Source organism: Protobothrops mucrosquamatus, unplaced genomic scaffold (genome assembly GCF_001527695.2).
Source record: "Protobothrops mucrosquamatus isolate PMUCROS unplaced genomic scaffold, P.Mucros_1.0 scaffold4, whole genome shotgun sequence".
Classification (NCBI taxonomy): Eukaryota; Metazoa; Chordata; class Lepidosauria; order Squamata; family Viperidae; genus Protobothrops; species Protobothrops mucrosquamatus.
This window is the reverse complement of record NW_015386391.1, coordinates 76609-94951: the sequence shown is the minus strand read 5'-3', so window position 1 is coordinate 94951 and position 18343 is coordinate 76609. Positions and strand designations below refer to the sequence as shown.

The following is an 18343-nucleotide window of genomic DNA, read 5'->3' as shown; positions in this document are numbered from 1 at the left end:
AGTTCCCCAGTCGTCAAATGGAGGCTGGACCAAGGAGGAGGCCCTCTTCTGGCCCAAAGCCTGGAAAAGCCATTTGGTCATCCTTTATATTTTCATCCTTCTATTTTGTATTTAGTCTCCTTTTTACTTGTTCATTGGTGATTATTATTTTTAGGCATATCAGAAATTCCACTATTATTTTACCATGTCTTTATTGTTTATTATTTTTAATTTAGTTTTTGTATTGTGTTCTGCCCGATCTTTACCAAATTCACATGTTTTAAAAATTGCAACTACTGTTAAGTGCAGCTCGTTTCTATTTGTACACCTTCTGTCTTCACAAGTAGCCCAGTCACAGCAGCCTCCATAATGCTATCCCCAGTCGTGAACTAGTGCTCATCTTTAAAAATGGAAACTCTGCAATGTGCAGGAGCATTCAGTTGCACACCCTTGTCCTGTTGTGGGGATGGGGGTGGCCCCACAGATATTAAGCAGCTCCCTTTCCCCCCAGCTGCACACAGTAGTTGAATCTGGAATGAACATGAGTTCCCTTTCAAAATATTGAGCAGGAGGCCAGGCCGCAGAAGCCAGCGGGGGTCCGTAGAACAAGTGTACAGGTTTCTCTCCTTTCTGCTTGATCCCTTCCAACTCAAGGCTGGTTTCTCCTGCTTTTCCTGCTGGCTGGAGGGCCAGAAGATGGGACAGTGTCTGCCCTCCTTTCAGTTTATTCTTTAAACTGAAAGGTGGATCCGCCTCTTTCTCTTATTTTCAGAAGGAAGCAGTTCAGGCTTGCAGAGGATTTGCTCATTTTCACAGGAGGAGGAGATGCTTCCAATAAGCCCAGATGCTCCTTGTGTACTTGCAATATTTTAAAAAACTGTAAGTGCACATTTATCACATATGTATATTGATGATGAAATAAAATTGAAATGCATATGTTGATCCATTCATTCCACAAATGCATTCTCAAGAAACCATGGTGCACTATGCTTTAATGTGCACACCTGTCCATGCGCATGGCTTAATAAAAGAAATAAAAAAATAATTTATCTGAAGGAACAGCCAATTAAGCTTATGTAATATTCACAAAATTTCAAAATCCAATTTAGATAACAACAGATAATAAAATCTGCTATATATAGGTACTGCTACTGTATATGACCAGAAACAAATAATTCTGAACCATAGGTCCAGTGAAGAATTCAGAAAAATATCCCATGGAGTACAAAGTCTGTCATGATAAAATTGCAAAGTTCCTGAAATAGACAACTGATCAGTATTGACACCTGCTGTTCCTGTTATATCCTAGCAGTTTTCGTGAGCACATGCAAGTACTGAGTCCAGGACCTGCCCAGACTCTGTGAGTGGCTGTCCTAGATCTGTCTGCTAGCCAAAGTTACCCCTTCTGCTCTCATCACAATTTCTGAATGGCCAAGTTGCTCCAAGGGGACCTAACTTGTTTTCCAAACGAGGGACATCTTTGTCACTGAAACCCCAGGCACTCCAGTGAGAAACCCACCCCCCCCAGCTACCCAGAGGCCTTGGGCATCAGGAGCCCCTCGGCATGTCTCATACAGGATGAGCAAGACAGGAAGCTGGCTCCTGGCAGAATGGAGAGGAGTAGACAAGATTGGGGCAGAGAGACATCAGACTCAAAGATAGACACCCGTTTCCCTGTGCGTCTCCTAGGGACAACCCCTGCCCCAAACAGTAAATTTAATACATCCAATAACATTCTTGATTTTGTTGTTTTTTTTTAAAAATCACAGTTTGGTTCACATAGGAGAGGAAGGAAATCAGCAGAATAATATTAATCATAATAAAAGGTAAAAATGATTATAGTATCAGCAGGGGGACCAAAGCACCCCCCCGGGCTCCTCTGTCCGGAATTGCATGGACATATGGAGGGTGCACAGCTACTTTCAATCCTTGGGGATCATATCCTTGATGGCTGACTCCCGGTTGACATACGTTGCCCAGTACACCATGTTGAAAATGGCAAACAAGACTGGAAAGACAATGCGAGACATTTTGTCTACCTTGCTGACACTGTTGTAGGTCTTCCTATTCTCCAGAGGTTTCTCTTCCAATCGGGGCAACTTGACAGGGGGGACCACCACAGCAGCAGGTGTGGCTGTGGGAGCAGCTGCATTCTTGGCAATGGTTGGGAGGGTAGGCTCCTTGGTGATATTGAGAGCGTATGTGGTCCCCACAATGTTGTAAGTGTTGTTGGTTTTCTTAGCCAATGTGGCTGGCTCTTTCTTCTGAGAAGAGAAGCAAAGAAGATGAGATAATGGCCTGGTGGGATTGATGCAAGTGCATCCAGAGATATTTGCCTCTGGAAGGGTGAGAAAAAGGGCTGCCTCTGCTCTGATTTGGCCCTAACATGGATCTCCATTCTGGAAGAGAAGGGGCCAGCAGGGCACAATCTTTTGAAACAGAGCATCTCCTGGAATCCAGGCCCTTCAGAAATGAACTTCTAATATTTAGAATTGGATACCCTCTCTTGGTGGTGTTTTCTGATGCAAATGTAAGAGCTTTGGTATTTACTGTCCTCTTTAAACTACCATGACAAAAAGAATGGTGGCCAATTGGATCGCAATTGCACCATTCCCTTTTGGGGTTAAGCAAGTTGTAGCTTTTTAAATTGTGGGAACATGGCCAGAATTTCTCTGGGTCACTAAGCCCTGGCTCCTCTGATGCCCTCTGCCCCTCCTTTCTCACCTTCATCTCCTGAGCCTCCAGCACCTTCTTGCCCTCCCAGGCCCAGCTGCGCTTAGTGAAATAATTGACGGCAGCAAATTCAATCAGTGCAGAAAAGACGAAGGCATAACACACTGCCATAAACCAGTCCATAGCTGTTGCGTAAGCCACCTTGGGGAGGGAATTTCGTGCGCTGATGCTCAGGGTGGTCATGGTCAGCACTGTAGTGACGCCTGTGAAAAGGAGAACAGATCAGAGGCAGCTGAAGAAGGCTGGCTTCCACCCTTAGGCTCTCCTCTGTTCGGACTAGTAGGATTTTGTTTTGTCTTGTTTTTTTCCCCCATAAATTGGAAAGTCACACATCAGTCTTTCAAAATACAGCATCAACGAGGTTTGAAAACCTCTATAATGAACAATAAATTCGGGCACTGCTTATCTGCTATATTAATAATGTCTTCTAATAAATGATCCTTACGATTTTGAATATGAATCTAAAATGCTGGTGTTATAGAGTATTTTATTATTTATTTGTTTAATTAATTAATTAGCATACTCATATATAATAGCTGTCCATCTCACAGACACATGATTCAGGGTGGTGTACAACACAATAATAGTTAAAAACCCCATCCAATCTAAAAACAATAAAAACAACCTCCATAAGCAACTTCATGTAAATGCTAAATAGGAGGGAGAGAGTGCTGAACTCTACAGAACCCCACACAATAAGTATCTGATAGTTTTACATACGTCCACATAACAAGGATCTCAGTTTGTACTTCCCAAGGCAGCCTATGCACTTATATAAGGGTCAATTTTGACACTGGCTTTTCCTGGTCTTATAATGCATTTTTCTTGTGATTGTCTTTTCATTCTGAAGAAGAAGGACAAGGAAGATGAGCAGGAGGAGGAGGAGGAGGAGGAGGAGGAGGACAGGCAGAGTGTCCAGGCAAGTAAGACAGAAAGGCCCAGGCTGTGAGTGCCTGCTGGCTCTCTTCTCCCTGCAGCCTGCCCCAGGACACACTCACCAAACACTGTTCGGGCTGGGACACTCTCCCTGTTGAGCCAGAAGGAAACCTGGGACAGAATGACTGTCATGATGCAGGGCAAGTAAGTCTGGATCACAAAGTATCCGATCTTGCGCTTGAGATGGAAGTAAGTAGTCATTACAATGTAGGTCCCTGGAAAGAGAAAGGCCACAATACAGTGATACTAACATCTTGTGGCCAGGCAGCAATGTGTTAGTTCAGCTGCCATCTTTATAAATGTCCAGTAAAACTGCTCACTGGAGTGACCAACTGCAGTTAACGACTGGGGTGCATCTACATCTATATCTTCACGATCTGCCTTTCACATACCACATCTGTAATTGTTTTGTAAAAATTCTGTTTTGGTCACAAATCGTGATGCCATCTCTCTAGGGAAATGAAATAGCTGGCAATGCCCTTCTCAGGGTCTTCTACAGTCTCCTTCCATGAAACCAGGTGGAGTCATCAAGTCTACTCAGTGAATTGGTTCACATGCTTAAACTACTTGAATTATTGCCCTAAGATACTGGTACAAATTTCCTTGCATGGTCCTGCCTTCTTCTGATAGTGACAGGACCAGACAGCCCCTGAGCTTAGATGCACAGGAGTAAAGGCTTTTTTTCTTTTCCTTACCACAAAAAGGACCATGTGTTACAAATATAATCCCTATGGAAATCAAACATGCTGTTCATTGGATTATCCAATAGTAAGTTCCCCAAAACTGCTCCCCCATTTAACCCTCTATAAAAGTGATCTCTATTCCTACAGCCTGCATTAACTCTGCTTCTTGTTGCCTTCAGGCATCCGAATTACCTGTGCTAGATTCAATGGAATCTCTTCCTACATTATGGCCAAGGAGGTCATATTGATTGAGGCGGGAGCCACCTTCAGCCACCTCCACTTTTCCCAGAGTCCAAGTGTAGATGACTTCTGTCGTGGTGTAGGCATCTATGGAGGAAAAATTACAGAACAGCTGGAAGCTATGCCCAGAAGGCCTTTGTCCAGCTTTGGTTGGTGGACTAGTGGCAACCTCATCCCGAGGGGGTTGCACTAAAGAAGATGTCTTTGCCTTGCTGTAATTCACTCTAGATGGGGCTCTACTTGATGATCACCTGCAAACCTTTGGATTGTGGGCCTCCCTGAGTTGGTTATAAGAGTGGTTATATAGATGTTTTAAATAAATAACTTCCAACTGCTGCAAAATGCAGTGGCCTCTATATAGTACTTATTACATTACAACCATTGGAACAGAAATGCTGGGTATGAAAAGCTGCTGCTCATGACCTACAAAGCCCCATACAACTCAGGGTTTCTGCAAGATTGCCTTCCCCATAGAAACTCTGAGCAAAGTAAAGGTGAGGTCCCAAAGCTGCTTTTTCCAAAAGGCAACAGGACTTTCTTGGATTCTTCTTGGAAAAGTTAGGATATTAAATTTGGTAGCTGGAACAGTAAAGTGTGCAATGGGCCAGAACACAGAGTGGTAGCTGATTGGTTGGAGAGTGCTGGCTCCTGCATTAGGCAACCAGCACTGTGATCGGTTGCTGTGGGTGTAAAGGGGGGAAGCGTCTCTTTCTTCCTGCCTTTTTTCTTACAGTATGTGTGCTCTGTATACTGTCTAATGGTTTAGCCCATGATGCTCCTGTGTTCCTGACTATCTTGTCTGCTGTAAATATAAATGTAAAATATTTGTATTTTACATACAAATATTTGTATTTGTATTTATATTTGTATAAATGTAATATATTTATATATTTATATAAAACTACAAGTTTTTGTCAGTGTCTCCAACTTCATGTGGACAGCTGCTGCACAATTCCCTGGCAGAAAACATTTCGCTTCTCACCCAAGAAGCTTCCTCAGTTCTTAAATCAGAAGAAGTAGGAGCGGGCCAGTTTTCAATTTGATTTGTAGATGCAGACTGTGATGCCATCACAACCTACGCAAGTGTAAGTGGGCAAAAGCCTCCCTCCCCTTCAAGCTAGAGAACAACAATGGAGTACTTACAGCTCCCAAACTTCAATGGGCAGGCGTGCACATCCATGGGGAAATCCTCCAAATGCATGGGGCATTCTGCATGAATGGTCAGTCTGCAAGGCAGAGGGGCCGCTTTCAGGTGGGAGACTCCCAGGATTTAGCCCTGAGGCCTATGGCGAGCCCTTTAGCGCTACTCCACTAAGGCGCACGACATTGTGGGATGGAGTGTACCAAAGCCCATTGTCATATTCTGCAAGTGGCATTGAGAGGGAAGCTCCATGGGAAGCAGGGGCTAATCCAGTTCCCCCATCTGACCGCTCAGCAGCCAATCTGAGGTTGCCTCCTGCTGCTTCCAGGGTCACAGCAATGGTGCAGGTAAAGCAGGGGTCTCCCTTCCATCGAGGCCGAAGGGGCTTCTGGCAGGGCACCTCTGTCTCAACCCCAGGGACGCCCAACCCCAGACACCCCAGCTCACCTCATGGTGTAGAGGAGAGTGCCATTATCCACCAATCGAAGCAATTTGTTTGGTGTGGTCATGTTGTGTGCCACCGATTTCTTTCCATTGTGGAAAAAGGTGTCTGGGGTCCAGATCTTACTGGCTAGCAAGTTATTCAAGGGCAAAATCTTCATTGGACCATCAAATTTCAACCGCTCGTCTCTCCAGGATTGCCGGAAGAAGACATCGATGGTGTACTCCTGCCGGTGAAAAAAGGAGCTGAAGATGAGGCTGCCTGAGGAGCAGGCCCTCTCTTGGCCCTGCCCACAATAAAGAAGAATCCTGGATCCAACAGACTTCACAAGGGGAAACCATGGCACACGCCTCCAGGGCCCTCTGTTCAATGTCTGCCTTGGTCTTGGCTGTTCACAGCAGAATTAGCACCTCAGAGCCCCACAGAGTGAAGAACCCAAAGAGATCTTTTGTGCCACCACCCCAGCATCATACATTGCGGTCCACTTGTCCTGCACCCTGAGACCACTCATGATCCTGCCTTCCTGCCCCCCACCCTGGTCACTTCTGCCCTGTCAGCTTTACTGCAGGCAGCTTCTGCCACTGCAACTGTTGTGCTGTCTCAGCGCTGCCCTAACTTGACTGATGTGCCCTGGGGCCGGCGGGATGGCTAAAGGAATCCAAAGTCATTCAGGGGCGCCCTAGTTATGCTCTTGTCCCTAGAAGCAGCTCAAGTGCAGAGAAGGCTGCGGGTGCAGTGCTCACTTTTCAGACTTTCTTGGGAACAAAAATGACTGGCAGGAGCAGTAAAATAGTAAGAGGCCTCAGGAGAGGCCCAGTTGCTGGATTCCTCTCAGAGCACGGAAGGGTCCGTGCAGGATTTTGCCCTAGGTGTGGAAGCAGCTGGAGGAAAAGATCACAGGATCCTGGCAGAACATCAGCTGCTCTTCCCAGAAGCCAGTTTACTTGGGAGGGGGCAATCATCAAGCCTTCTCCTCCTAAACCCTCACTCTGGTCTGGGCTGCAGGGCCATGCAGGCTCAGGAGGATATGCTGCACAGCTTTTCTCTGGGTGTTTCCAAGCCCCCCTCCGTCGTCAGAAGGAGAAAAAGCCCAGCAACAAGTGCAGAAAAACTGACCCCCCTCCCAGCAGTTGCCATGGCAACAATCATGTGGCAAGGAGCACTAATGATAATGGATGCAGAGCGCTGCCAGCCACAGCAGCAGTTGCTCCCTCCCTTTCCCCAGAAAAGCTTAGCTGGCCCCCAGGGTCCACAGCCCCTTGGAAGGGAAAGACTGCTCCCTCGTCAGCCGGTTCCTGCCTCTGGCCGCTCCCCTGAGGGAGGGGAGGACAAAGGGGCCGCCAAAAGAAGATCCATGGATGAGGTGCACTGGCTAAGGAGGAGGATTTGTGCAGAACTGAAGCAAACACTTGCATTCGACTTTACGAGTAAATTTTGTAAGATCACGTAGTAGTAGAAAATGCAATTCATTTTCAACTACTTTGATTTCTCCTTTCTTCACAGTTCATTATACATGCTCCCTTAATCAAATATGCTTAACTTTATAGTAATGACAAGGTACTCCCTGAAGGTGGAATGATTGAATATATTAGGGTTCTTGGCTTAGCATGCAACAATAAGGCAGTTATCATGGAGGAGAGAGAGAGACAGACAGACAGACAGAGACCGAGAGAGACAGAGAGAGAGAACAACAGTCCAAAATGAAACGGAATTCACTTTCTTTGCAAGGGAGGCAGCTGTTCAGACTTTGGAGCTTCCTGATCGGGTGTGAAAGTGAAGCTTTTGCTTTTAAACTGAGGCAACCCTGAATCTACCCTGCACTGAGCCAACTGCCTCTCACCCTGATCCCTCACCAGGATGGTTTGCAGTGCCTGATTTACAAACCTGGGGTGACTTTGGATGCTTTAGCACCCTGATCACCACCCTATAGATCAGGTGCTCTGAGTCACCCATTTGGCAGAGCAGCAGCGGAGATTCCTTCGTTCTTCGTTTTCAAAAAGGAGATCAGCTATAGAAACAGAGCAACTATGCTGGCCTGGAGAAAGCCCGTTAAACCAGGGGCCTACACTGCTGTAGGCCTCAGGCAGACTGAGCAGGGCTGGTGGCTTAGGAGGGACTCAAACGTCTCACCCTACAGGCCCAGACTGAGAGACCCCAGGGAGCCAAAATCCGTTCCCTTGACTCAGGAAGAAGGCAGGCTTGGATCCCAGTAAATACGTGCCAATGAGTCAGCAGTCTCGGCCAAGAGCTTCTCCCTGGGCCAGAGGAAGTGAGGCTTGCAATCCCAAAGAAACCAGAGAATTCCAGTCTTCCAGCAGGTTCAGTCTGTATTAGCTGGAGAATCCCAGGAAGAATCCCCACCATAGTTCCAAAAAGAGCGCATGGAAAACTAGTCCTGTTTTCTTCTCATGAATGGGATTTTATTTCCTGAATGTTCAGATCTCAGCTATCTGATTCCTATTTCCATTCAAGGGATATCCAGTTCTTTCCCTTCCCTTCCCTTCCCTTCTCTTTCCCACCAGAAACTGGAGCCCCACTGACCTCTTTGCTGCCAACCAAAGATGGCACCTCCAGGGGCAACCGTTGCCAATCCGCTCTTCTGGGTCAGAAGTCAAATTGATAGTTTAGCTCCAGGGACCTGGAGGATTCTTCCATTGCCCCTGGGAGGCCATTCCCTCTGGTCCTACCGAGCCCATCAACACCTACCCAACCTTCAGAACAGTCCTTGGAACCTGATGGATCCCTGCTGGGAATCACCCCACTATTGCTCCCCATCCCTCCCTCTAAAATCCAACTGCAGGCAGACCTTTGGGAAAGGAGACGCCATAATATCAAAATATTTTTTAAGGCAATGCTGCTCTGCCAGCTGAGAGCATCCCTATCCCTCAGGAAATGTGGATGTAACAGAGCATCACCTACCATGTCAGTGTCTGAGACAGGGCCAAAACTTGTCACATAAATATTGGTTTTGACTTCAGTTACTGTATCTGAAACAACATAACACATGATAGCTTTTGAAAATGAGTTGTATTTACAGAGCAAACATATCTTGATATAATATTAGCATCTTGTCTTTTGTTTGAAATGTCCATGCTTTGGGGCATCCTTTGATGTCTAAAATAATCCTATGCCTTGAAAGTAAATCAGATATAGAATTTAATTCAAACAGAAAATTGCATTTTTATGCATTTTAATTTTATAGGATTTCTATACACACACACATGATGTGATCCATGGATCTCCTGTCATGCCATCAGCATTCACCCGAGAATAATGTTTCCAAATTCTGTTCAATGGCACAGGCTACATATTGCTTAAAGCAGTTGCTTCACATGGGGCTGCTGCTGAAGACTGCTTTGGAGACTTGATTAATTAATTCAATATTTAAGCCAGGCAATGGGATGGGCTGCAGTCCTGTCCCAGCAAGATAAGGGGCCTGCAGATTTGGACCTGGACTTTCCATACCCCCAAGGCAGGCCACGGGGCTACCCATTAACACCTCCCCATTCAGTACTTCAAGCCAAGGGCTCTTCTACGTGGACCCCCCTTCAGGTGTTTGCCCTCCATCCACATAACCTTCCCACAAGTAAGAAGAGCCATTCCCTTGAAAAGAGGCCAATCACCTTTTCAGTTAAGTATCTCCCTCAACCTGCGGCCTCTGAAGGTTTGGCAACTACTTGCATTTTGACACTATATTCAAGCAGCCATAAAAGACCTGTTATGCCTGGTGAGACCAAAATTTACAGTGAAAGGGGCGGCTTAAGTCTGTGTGTCTTTTTTCTCTCCCATTCCTTTTGAATCCAAGTCATCCCAGTGATACGTATTGGACTTCTTGAAGAGGTACCTTCCCTGTTTTGTGCCACTTTCATAGAGACATTTTTGGCACAGAGAACTTACTTTCATCAAGTCCGTTCTTGCTAGCCTCTCCCCCACCCTTGAAAGCACCACACTTTTTAATTCAAAGCACGGTGGCAACATATTTTGGCTTCCTCTCTCAGTGCTGCCTCTTGGGCAATTGAGGGATTCCTAGACAGACAACCTGGACATGCAGAGGTGCACTTACTCATGTTATTTGCTTCCTTATTTGTAGTCTCTGCCTCTGACATATAGAGCCCCTCTAGCCCATGCTCTGATGACAGCGTCATGCAGGCTCCCTCTTTCTCGCTTGGGGCCATGGAGAGCAAACTCCAACTTTGAGCCTGGTACAAACCAGATGAAGATCAGTTCATTTGGTCTCACCGGTTTGCCAGTTTCTGGCCTTTTCCCCAGGGCAGCCAATGACTCTGGCTCATTCTGGAGCAAAGTAGGCAGCTCAGGTGATCCCCTAGCCCCACAGCTTCTGCTTTGCTCCAGTTCTGCTCTGCCATTCTTCTTTTGCAACCCTCCCACAATGGGTGTGTGTGTGTGTGTGTGTGTGTGTGTGTGTGTGTGTGTGTGTCTGTGTGGGGAACCCGAAGAAGCATCTCCCACCCAGCAGAGGAGTGCTCCAGAAGGGAGGCAAGGGAGGGAGGGTGAGTAGGAAGGAGCTTGAGCTCATGCCTAACTGCCCTCTGTGGTCCTGACCAAACCTGGGAGGGGTGTCTCCTCCTCCTCCTCCTCCTCCTCCTCCTCCTCCTCCTCCTCCACCACCACCACGTCTACTTCCTTTCTAGCACATGGCCTGCAACTTCCAGTCAGGTAACCAGCCTTCCTTTATTTTAGCAACAGCCAAGTGAGCTGCACCATTCCCCAGGTAGAAGGCACCCAAAATTACAGTTCTTCCCTAAACATTCTCTCTGGGTGAGAAAAGAAAGGAGGTTTGCACAAAGGGGAGTCTTGACAAGGATGTGGAGTGAGACTGGAAGCTTGAGGTATGGAGGGTGGACTAGCGAGTACCCTTGCTCAAAGATGCCAAGCCCCTCCTCACTGCCTAGGCAAAGGTTTAGAAAGCTGCAATCAATGTGCTCCCCCTGTGGCTCCACATAAGCCTTTCCCCACATTGTGAGGGTAGGCCAACCTTGTCCATTAATTCTCAGGATCGCTCTCGAGTGAGCAGCTATGTTGCCATGACAGAATTGAGGAAGCCAGACAGACCCCTCTGTTCTCCTAGAGGCAGGAAAATAGAAATTCCCCGAGTGGAGCTCTATTAGTGGCAATGCAGAAAAGGAGAACAAACCTTGCTCATCCCCAGACACGATGCCCAGGGCAAAAAAGGAATGGAAAATCCAGCCTTCCCTTTTGGGGCTGGGGGACAGGGGAGGGGAAGCACTGCCAGGGAGCAGAAAGAGATGGCTATGCTAGATAGACCGTACAGCTTTGGAGTCATGCATGCCTTGGCCAGCAATAGGGGCCCAGCCCATCCATGAGAGAGGTTTAAGTCATCCTTTGTTGCATTGGCATTTAAGCAATGTTTTCCCCTTACTCTGCCACATCCAAGGACAAACTTAAGTTACATAAACTCTGTTAAGCTTTGTCACCTTGGAGGAAAATCAAGCATCATTGGCGGCTGGGAACAAATGCAACTGAGGCAGGAGCGGGATCAGCACTGAGAAGAGCACCTGATCTTCTGGTGGAGAGTTAGGGAAAAGCCCAGATATTTTGGCCATGTTAATCCTTCTCTTTGTAGAGTTGCACCAGCTTGACACTTTCCTCTTGAGTGGGAATAGTGCTCAGTGGTGGCCAAGAGGCTAGCTGCATAACTAATAACATGAGCCAGCTTTACCGTCCCTTCCATGTTGGACTGCACTGTGACAACACATATTTTACAGCTTGATGCAATTTGGATAGTGGGAATATGCTTTAGAAGAAATAACTAACCCGATGCATTACCACCATTCCACTGAATATTGGACAGATTCATGGTAAAATATGACTTATAAAGCCCAAATTGATGTGGAAAAATGCTTTTTGAAAGGCTGATTTTCTAAAATTAAGTCTGCTTAATTTTAAAATTCAAAGAACTTGCAGCCATGCTTCAGTTGGAAAGAAAGAAGGATAGTGTTCTGAATTACAGAAATAGATTGACTATAAAAGAGATGAAGAGCATACATCCCAGACACTACTGGATGAATGTAAATCCCCATCAATTCAAAATTAAGTGCAAACCAGTTTTGTGTAAAAATGACTCGGAGAATCAGAGCTTGGCAATGGTTTTGCTGGTCCTGCCAGTGACTTGGACTGCACCTTGTAGACAAGAAAGAGCAGGTGAGATAACCACAGTGACCCCTGATCTCTCCCAGCTTCACAGAACATCAAGATGGAGGTGCCTTGTTCCTAGTTCTTCAAGGAGGAACTTCTCGCCCATGATCAGAGAGCTCCAGAACACCTGCCCAGACAAGTGCAGGTGCAACTTGAAGTAGAAGAAGAGAGCGGATGCCCTGCACGGCCAGCACTGCACCCACAGGCTGTGTTGCTGAAGGCTTCAGTGCCTCTCCTCCCCCCAGGTAGGAGCAGCTGCTCCATGGGCACAGAACAAAGTAAGCCACCAAGAGCTGGTTGTATCTAAATTCAAATAACAGAAACATCTCATATACAAAGGATGCAAAGAAACTTGAAATAGTTCTTTAGTTTATGGACGTCAAGAAACCACAGAAAACACAGGTAAAATGGATTTACCTCCGAGACCAGGTCTCAGTCGGTTATCATAGCCATCTAACAGACGATCCAGGATGCGTGTGAAGATGGTTATGTTGTCTTTGCTGTCATCATCAATGATATCAGGTCCATGTTTTTGGGCTAGTCTGTCAGGACAACAGAGATGGGAAAAAAATCAAGACACACCTCCATTTATCACATCTTATCTCTTTAGGGGAGTCAGACATATTGGGACAAGTCTCCATCCAACACATCTGAGGAGGACTTGGATGATGATTGACTCTCCCAGACTCTGTCTAAACAGATTTCAGGTAAGTCCCAAAGACCTGCTGGCATAATCTTCTCCATACTTCCACTCCTGCATAAAGTGACAAAGGCAGTTTACTGTAGACAACATCATTAATAACATGGTAAAATCTGGGCTAGGTGAAGCTTCGGTTAGATGGACTTACAATTAGCTGCACCCAAAGAGTGCTTGTTAATGGCATCACTTCAGCTGGCTGGGGAGGCTCAGCTGGAGTGCTGCAGGGCCCTATCCTGGGCCCTAGGCCAGGGGTGTCAAACTTGCAATGTCAGGTGATGTGTGCGATGTATCGTGACTTTTTTGCCATTGCCGGCAATGGGGTGGGCGCGGGTTTTGCTATGATGTATCCGGCCTGCGGGCCAGGATTTGGACACCCCTGCCCTAGGCTGTTCAGCCTCTCTATTAATGATGACCTGGATGAATGGGTTGAAGGGATCAAATTCACAAACTAGGGGGACCGGCTAACAGTTTAGGGAGAAAAATACATTTCAAAAAGTTCTATACATATTTTACACTGGGACCTCCCTCCCTCCCTCCCTCCCTCCCTCCCTCCCAAACAAAACAAACAAAACAAAACTAGAAAAACAGAAAAACAACCAACCCAGAATGAAATTTAGTGGCAGATATATCAAGTCCTGCACTTGTGTATATGAGTGTGTACACAAACACATTTGTGCATGTATTTAGTATGGGGAGATCTGGTTTAGAACATGCAAAAAGTTGTTCTAGTAGAGCACAAGGTGAATGTGCACCAGCTGTGTGAGGCAGGTGCTATTTTGGCCTGTTGTAACTGCATATAGGGAGTAATCGTCCAGCTTCATTCTGCTTTTATAAACTCCAATTTTCATACTCTGCTTAGTATTATGTACTGCGGTCTAAAAGAGATATTGACAAACTGGAGCAAGTTGGGAGGGGGCTACCATGATTCTGGGAGGACTGGAAATCAAATCCTATGAAGAATGGTTAATGGAAAATTTAGTTTGAGAAAGTGGCATCTGATGTGATGGTATGAAGGTAAAAGCTTCCCCTGTTCAGGTGTTTCTGGCTCTAGAGGGTGGTGCTCATCTCTGTTTCTCAGCCAAGAGAGCCAGGGTTGTCCAAAGACATTTCCAAGGTCATGCGGCCAACATGGCTATACGCTGAGGCGCATGGACTGCAGTTACTTTCCCACTGAAGGGGTACCTATTTATCTACTCACATTTGCATGCTTTCAAACTGCGAGGCGAGCAGAAGCTGGGGCAGGAACAGGAGGTCACCCTGTTGTGTGTTGCTCGTATCTCGAACCCCGGTTCTCAGCTTTCTAGCTGACAAGCTCTGCCTCTTTAACTGCGGAGCCATTGTGCCACTTCACATTGCGAAGTGACATCTAATGTGGTAGTATACAGAAGATAATGGACATTGTCTGTTGCCCTGGAGGGCAAAACTTGAAACTGTGGGTGGAACCTTCCAAGACAGAGGACCCCAACCTTTTGGGCACCAGGGACCAGTTATATGGAGAGAGGTTTTTCCGTGGACTGGAGGGGTGGTGGTTTTGTGTGCTGCCTGCATCCTGTGAATGGGGCTTTCCTTGTTTGTGTGGACCGATTGCTGGCATGCCGTGGCCCAGTACTGATCCACAGACCGGGGGTTGGAGACCACTGTTCTAAGAAGTAGGCTATATGTTAAGAAGAATTTCCTGATGTTAAGAGCTGTCAACCAGTGAAAGAGGTTACTTCAGGCTGTGGTATGTTCCCTTTCACAAGAGGTCTTCAAAGAGAGAAAGAAGAGAGCCATCAGTATATTTTAGCAGAATGCTGAAGCGCTGGACCAGATGACCTCTAAGGTTCTCTCCTGCTGTGTCTATGATGAGAAAGTGAATTTGCGGTGTTGCTGGAGGAGACCAAGTTTGGGAATTGTATATGCTAGAGGAGAATGGTACCTTTATGAGATGATTGGTCAAGGGAGTTGATGCCTATCAGCCCTTCAAGATCGTCTGAGCCAGGGGTGTCCAAGTTGCAACGTCATGTGACATGTCGTGACTTTTTTTCTATTGCCAGCAATGGGGTGGGCGCAGTTTCGCCATAACACATCCGGCCCACAGGTCGGCAGTTTGACACCCCTGGTCTAAGCCAAGAAATAAATTCCCCAAGAAGATTAGAACTAAGTTTGATTAAGATAGACTTTATTAATAGACTTTCTCTCAATCCTTCTGATACCCTGTAACTCAGGGAGGAGCCATCCTAAGTTTCTTCCTAATGTTCTCTTCTTTCCCGGGACTAAAGGAATGCTTCTGCTCTTGCTCTTGTTAGGGCGCTTTTGAATATTTCCTTCAAGAAAGTCCCCCTGGCACTCCACTGATACCTGACTCAGTGGACATGGTGGGCACAGGCAGCTGTTCGTGGAGCTGCCCAGGAGCTTGAGGTCTCCTCTGGATAAGAACCTCCCCATATCTCCATTACCTTCGCACACACACTCCCCTGTCCCCTGCTGCAGCTTGGAGGAGGATCAGACAGTTCCGCAGAGGAGCAAAAGCCCTGCTCGCCAGCACACACCTGTTACTCACGCTGCCTTCTGGGTGTGGAGATGGGGCGAGTAGTCTGAGTTTCTATGTTTCATTTTGAAATAGGATTTCTTTAATCAGGTAGTCCTCATTTAGTGATCATAAGTGGAACTAGCAACTTAGCTACTAAGTAAAGCAGTTGCCAAGTGTAACTATAACTATAAATATGCTTAGCATCTGACTTTTCTTTGCTTTACAGATCTGCAAAGGTTGTAAAGGTGAGGATTGGTTGCAAGTTTACTTTTTCATTACTATTGTAATTGCACATGGTCACTAAATGAGACAGATCTTAAACAAGAACTATTGTATCCATTGTAGTATAATGATGCTCTCGTGTCCAAATTCTTGTGGGTGAGGGTGAGGCAAAGCAGGTAGAAACATTCACAGCCAAAAAATGCACCACATGCAAATACCCTTCCCCATATGCCATTGTAAGCTGCCCAGAGTTGGGTAGGGAGCATGTGAAATGAAGAAAGGAAGGAAGGAAGATGCATCAGAGTGACATTGGAGGGAGGGAGAGGTTTAAAACTGTAAGTTCAGCCAAGATTATCTTCGTGGACAAATGCAAGAAGGAAGGCCAAATGACAAACCCTGGAAGCCCTTTCTTCTCCAGCATTCAGAGTGGGAAGAGGCAGTGGGGGAATTCAGCCAGTTGGCACCACTTCGGCAGAACCGGTAGCTAATTTTTTGTTGCCCAGGCCCAGAATGGACTTTCGGAAGCGGCATCCACACAAAGAACCAGTTGTTCACATATCTGAATCCCACCACTGGGAAGAGCCCATGGATCCATAGATCCGTTGCTCTCTTGCTCAGGGCAGAAATCCAGATTAAAGCCTCCCTGGCCTCTGCCTGAAGGTGTCCAGCCAAGAAGAGGCCGCAACCTAACTGCCTGGCCCCCTCTACCCTTGTGGCTGTGAGAAAGACAAGAGGCTGGGCTGTTGGTGGCCTCCCCACCCTAGGCGCTCCACTCTGTGTTGCTCTGCCTGATGGACAGCAAATGGCAAATGATGAAGGGAGGCCCAAGAAAGCTCTCAGCAGAGCTGTCCTATTATTATTATTATTATTATTATTATTATTATTATTATTATTATTATTATTATTATTATTATTATTATTATTATTATTATTATTATTATTATTATTATTATTAGTCTCTGAGAAGCTTTGGGGACTGACCCGGCAGTAAATTCAGCCTGCAACAGACAGCTGAATCACCCCTCCTCTAGTGCAGGAAGGGTAAAAACTGAGCAGAGCAATTTGCCAGCCAGCCTCCAAATAAGCAAATCAGTCCTGTGGGGCCAGTATGTGGGTCCAAATGGAGGCTGATGCTTCCCTCCCAAAAGTCATGGCTGGGTCAGAAGGAATGACTCAGCTGCCCCTGCTAAGACAAGAGACCCCCGTTCTGCCACCTTACCCTTCAGCAGGCAGGGCGTAGACTAGGAGCAGAATTCCAAGGCTAGAGGTGCAGAAGGAGGCCCTTGCCCAGAGGATCCTCAAGGCCATCCCTTTACAGTGCAGCCGTGGTTGCCAGCGGATACTCCACACCTGCCAAAGAGGAAAAGGGGAGAGTCACCAAGGCCAGAAAGATGCTGAGGATGGGAGATGGGGAGACAGAAGGCACACGGGGAAAGGCCAGCTAAAGCCTCTCTGGAGTCTTGGTCTAAAGGACTGAAAGCAGGAGTCATAGGGGCTGATGCACAAAGCCAGGTCCAGCTAGCCACTGTCAATTCCCTATAGTGGTCCTTGTGGCCAATGGTCCCTAAATAATGTTGAGTTTGGACTGTTATTTTTAGACAGCCCAGGAAAATAATACTCCACTCTCTCATGCTGTTCTCCCCATCTTTGGCAATGGTCAATTGGCCGGGAGGGAGGGAGGGAGGGAGGGAGGGAGGGAAGGAAGGAAGGAAGGAAGGAAGGAAGGAAGGAAGGAAGGAAGGAAGGAAGGAAGGAAGGAAGGAAGGAAAGAGGATTACAGTGGTGAGCAGTAGCAAGTTCAGGCTGGTGAGAGAATTATTGGTTTTAGGTTAGTTTTGTATGTTAGTGAGTAGTTTCAAAGAACTTTTAGAAGGTTCTTTTAGAAGTAATGCTTTTTCATATTTCCATTAGCCTCAACCTTCATTTCTCCTGATTCTACAGGTTTTCCTCAATCTTATTTTTACCCTTTTCTTACCTAAAACTTTGCAATTAGGAGAGATAAATCAAAGGAGGGGTAAAATGTAGTGAACATTAAAGGGTTACATTTCTCATGTTTTAATTAATCTTATCTCAAGAAAATGGTTGGCAAGAACTTACTTGTCAGCTCTATCATGCAAACTATTAGATTGGAATTCATTTTAAACAGACTAGACTGTGTTTTTCTCATCACTTTTTAGCTCTTTTGAGCAAAGAGATCTGATGGAAAGCTTTATCTGGTTTGGTTATGGAGAAGGTGGCAGACAGCCAGGACTGGAAAATAGCTCTGGAAAATACATATTAGCCAACAAGTTCCATTACCTGGAACCTCCAAGAGAAATAGCTCAGGACAAATGTTTGGGAAGCAGCTTACAAGTAAGCCTGAAGTAATGGAAATGTGTACACCAACGTATTTCTGGGATAAAAACAAACATAAGGCTAAAGCAGCAAAATGGGCACCTCAGTAAGGGAAGAGTGACAGACCTGGAAAAGCTGCCCCATCTCAAGAAAGGGAGAATGCTGGAGCTTCTCGATCCCTTGTTTGAACAGAAATGTTTCCCCTTGGAAGGCTCAGCCTAACATCAGGCAAGAACAAGGGATG

At 46.3% G+C, this 18343-nt stretch overlaps 1 protein-coding gene across 1 annotated transcript; it reads right to left on the bottom strand.

Moving 5' to 3' along the window:
- Positions 1 to 1901: 1901 nt before the first annotated feature.
- Positions 1902 to 17073, bottom strand: GABRA3 (gamma-aminobutyric acid type A receptor alpha3 subunit). Its single transcript, XM_029282932.1, has 9 exons — positions 16985 to 17073; positions 12749 to 12873; positions 9074 to 9141; positions 6160 to 6380; positions 5715 to 5797; positions 4524 to 4658; positions 3711 to 3863; positions 2704 to 2915; positions 1902 to 2243 (listed from the first exon to the last, which is right to left on the bottom strand). Exons 1-9 carry the CDS (start codon positions 17071 to 17073, stop codon positions 1902 to 1904), a joined length of 1428 nt encoding a protein of 475 aa, XP_029138765.1.
- Positions 17074 to 18343: the final 1270 nt, after the last annotated feature.

Bases quoted from the DNA above. Each gene is read 5' to 3' on its own strand.
- GABRA3 (XM_029282932.1), bottom strand. From the start codon at position 17,073: ATGGCCTTGAGGATCCTCTGGGCAAGGGCCTCCTTCTGCACCTCTAGC. The intron at 9,142-12,748 runs GTAAATCCATTT...ATGTTGTTTCAG, and splicing joins ACTGAGACCTGGTCTCGGAG to ATACAGTAACTGAAGTCAAA. The intron at 4,659-5,714 runs GTAAGTACTCCA...TTTCCTCCATAG, and splicing joins CCCATTGAAGTTTGGGAGCT to ATGCCTACACCACGACAGAA.